The 2,450-nt window shown below is 52.6% G+C and overlaps 1 protein-coding gene across 1 annotated transcript in view; it reads left to right on the forward strand.

The window, feature by feature from the left end:
* Window positions 1-2,450, forward strand: part of LOC102204603 (E3 ubiquitin-protein ligase RNF123-like) — a 20,787-nt gene that overhangs the window by 14,854 nt on the left and 3,483 nt on the right. Inside the window, exons 15-21 of the mRNA XM_013912875.1 lie at window positions 36-128; window positions 338-411; window positions 490-607; window positions 875-974; window positions 1,129-1,190; window positions 2,036-2,107; window positions 2,309-2,441. Of these exons, the coding sequence (XP_013768329.1) occupies window positions 36-128; window positions 338-411; window positions 490-607; window positions 875-974; window positions 1,129-1,190; window positions 2,036-2,107; window positions 2,309-2,441 (652 nt within the window). The remainder of the gene's footprint in view (window positions 1-35; window positions 129-337; window positions 412-489; window positions 608-874; window positions 975-1,128; window positions 1,191-2,035; window positions 2,108-2,308; window positions 2,442-2,450) is intronic.

A 2,450-nucleotide genomic window follows, 5' to 3' on the forward strand; every position in this document is an offset into this window, starting at 1 on the left:
CTGTCCTTTGCGTCCTCTCTGTCCTCTGTTTGCAGGACCACGAGGTGAACGAGTGTCTGAAGCAACTCATGATGTCCTTACTCAGGGCCTACCGCTTCTCCCCCATCATCCCAGACTTGGGCTTCCAGGTAGGACAAACAAACAGAGCCCCACAGGTTTTATAAGGTCAGGGGGCGGGGCCTGCAGAGCGACCTCACTGACACAGGAGGTTCATCTTCAGAGACCAAACTTTAAATGTTTGTGTGCAGGTGGCGACAAACTTCATCTAAAATCTTTTTTTTTTTTTTTCATGTCACGTGTTTCCAGATGTTCTCCAGCTGATGTGCTTGTGTTTCAGATCCACTACCTGCGGCTGACCACGGCCATCCTGCGCCACGAGAAATCCAGGAAGTACCTGCTCAGCAACGTCTTATATCCTTCAGCCGCCAAGCGAAAGCGCTCTGTGACATTTAAACCGCTGTCGCGGCATTCTCCTTAACCGAAGCTCACGTTCGACGTTCTGCGCTCGGTTGTGTTCTTTTACATCAAGACTCCTCTGAGAGTGAAGGAGGCGGGGCTAGAGGAGCTCATCCCAACCACCTGGTGGCCCACGCACTTCGACAAAGAGGTGAGAGAAACCGAGGCTCTGCCGCTTGCGTCTCCTCGCTCCTGACGAAATGTTATCGAGTGTGTCAAAGTCATTAAGCTGAAAGCAGCGAAGCGCAAACAGAGAGAGGCCGTTTACCTCTGTGACGTGCGCAACGACAAATCAGATGTGACGTAAGAACTGACCGTGACAGACGAACCGCAGGCTCCTCAGGGGAAGGCTGCAGCCATCAGGTGTTTACAGCAGCACAGGTGTGAGAGCTTTAAACAATGCTTCTTTATCAAACAGGGTAAAGACGAGCGCGAGCCCAAAGACGAGAGCGCCGACGAGCGTCTGAGGCGCCGAGCCTACGAGAGAGGCTGCCAGAGGCTGAAGAAGAGGATCGAAGGTCGGTCTCCGTCACTCAGCCGTGTTCTGTTTTAGTACTTTACTGTTTTATTTTGGTGTTTCACTGAGTTCCTGTCTTTGAGACCACCCACCTGTCTGCTTACCTGGACTGTCTGTGTGCGCTCCTCTGACCTCTGACCTCTGTTCTCCTGCAGTGGTGGAGGAGTTGCAGGTTCAGATCCTGAGGCTGCTGCTCAACAACAAGGACAAGAGCACGGTGGGTGCAGCGCCGTGATGTGTTGGTGATGGCGACCGCGGTCAGGACGCTGCTCTGATGTTTGCGGTGGCGAGACGTTTCAGCGTCGGTGTTTCTGTCGGGTGGAGGTTCAGGTGTTCGGCTCAGATCAGATACCTCAGCTGTGCCGGCTCTCCTGCAGCACCGTAGCACGTATCCAAGCAACTGCCAACGAATTCACGGAGCGAGCGCTCGAAGCGATAACGGCCCGGGCTCGGAGTCGCTTTGCTTCAAGCATTTATTTTAAACCAAATCACGTAACCGGGAGGAAACGGCACCTCGGCGTGAAGGTGACGACCAACCGTGCTATTCACCCCGCTGCTCTTTCGTTCCTGTAACTGTAAGATCATCAGGAAACACGTTGTATCATAGACCCATTTTTAGTTTTTTCTTGATGGTGATTTAAAGAAAGTCTTTTCAGTCACAGACACGAGAGCCTTTTTAGGTTTTAGCAGCGAACCCGTCAAACTCACTGATCCACGGTTTCCCTCGGTGCGAGTTGGATCGCTGCACTTTGAAACCACGACTCTGACGCACTAAAGAACTTTAAGGTCTGTGTGTCTAACAGCAGCTTTTATTCCTATCCTGCTCAGAGACCAAACGGATGATCGTGCAGTATTCCCCGTTTATCCAAAAACAGATCCAGGGTCTGCCTGTTCTCAGTTTTGACTCTCCGTGTCGTCCTCGGATGTTTCGGCCTGACGTGAACGTTGGCGTCCTCCCCGAGTAACACTCGGTCTGATCAGACTGAGGGTTGGACTGCAGCAATCGCTTCTCCTGTTTCAAACTGCAGTGAAGAGAAAAACTGAGCTCTGCTCCTCTTTCAGGGAGAAGCATCGCGCTACATTTTCCTCAACAAGTTCAGGAAGTTCCTCCAGGAAAACGCCAGCAACAGAGGGGTAAGGAGCAGCGAGGAACGCCACCCTCTCACGTCATGTCAGTGTTTCCACAGGTCAGTTTGTTCCTGTCTGTGAGCGACGCAGACAAACTGAAACCACAGGTTTGATTTCATGGAGACGTGTTTTTATCAGTGCGCTCTAATCACGGGTAAAGCCTCACGTGTGTGTTTGCACATGCGTGCACTCTGTGTGTTTGAGCAGCACCCCACGGCTCTGTGTCCGCCTGAGTACATGGTGTGTTTCCTGCACCGCCTCATCACAGCGGTCAGAGGCTGCTGGGACGAAGGACACCGCAAGAGTCCGAGCAGCGTGAGCAGCGACGGTACGACACACTGCGCCACAC

The sequence above is a fragment of the Pundamilia nyererei genome, unplaced genomic scaffold (assembly GCF_000239375.1).
Source record: "Pundamilia nyererei isolate P.nyererei 1_Seehausen unplaced genomic scaffold, PunNye1.0 scaffold00105, whole genome shotgun sequence".
In the NCBI taxonomy this organism is placed as follows: Eukaryota; Metazoa; Chordata; class Actinopteri; order Cichliformes; family Cichlidae; genus Pundamilia; species Pundamilia nyererei.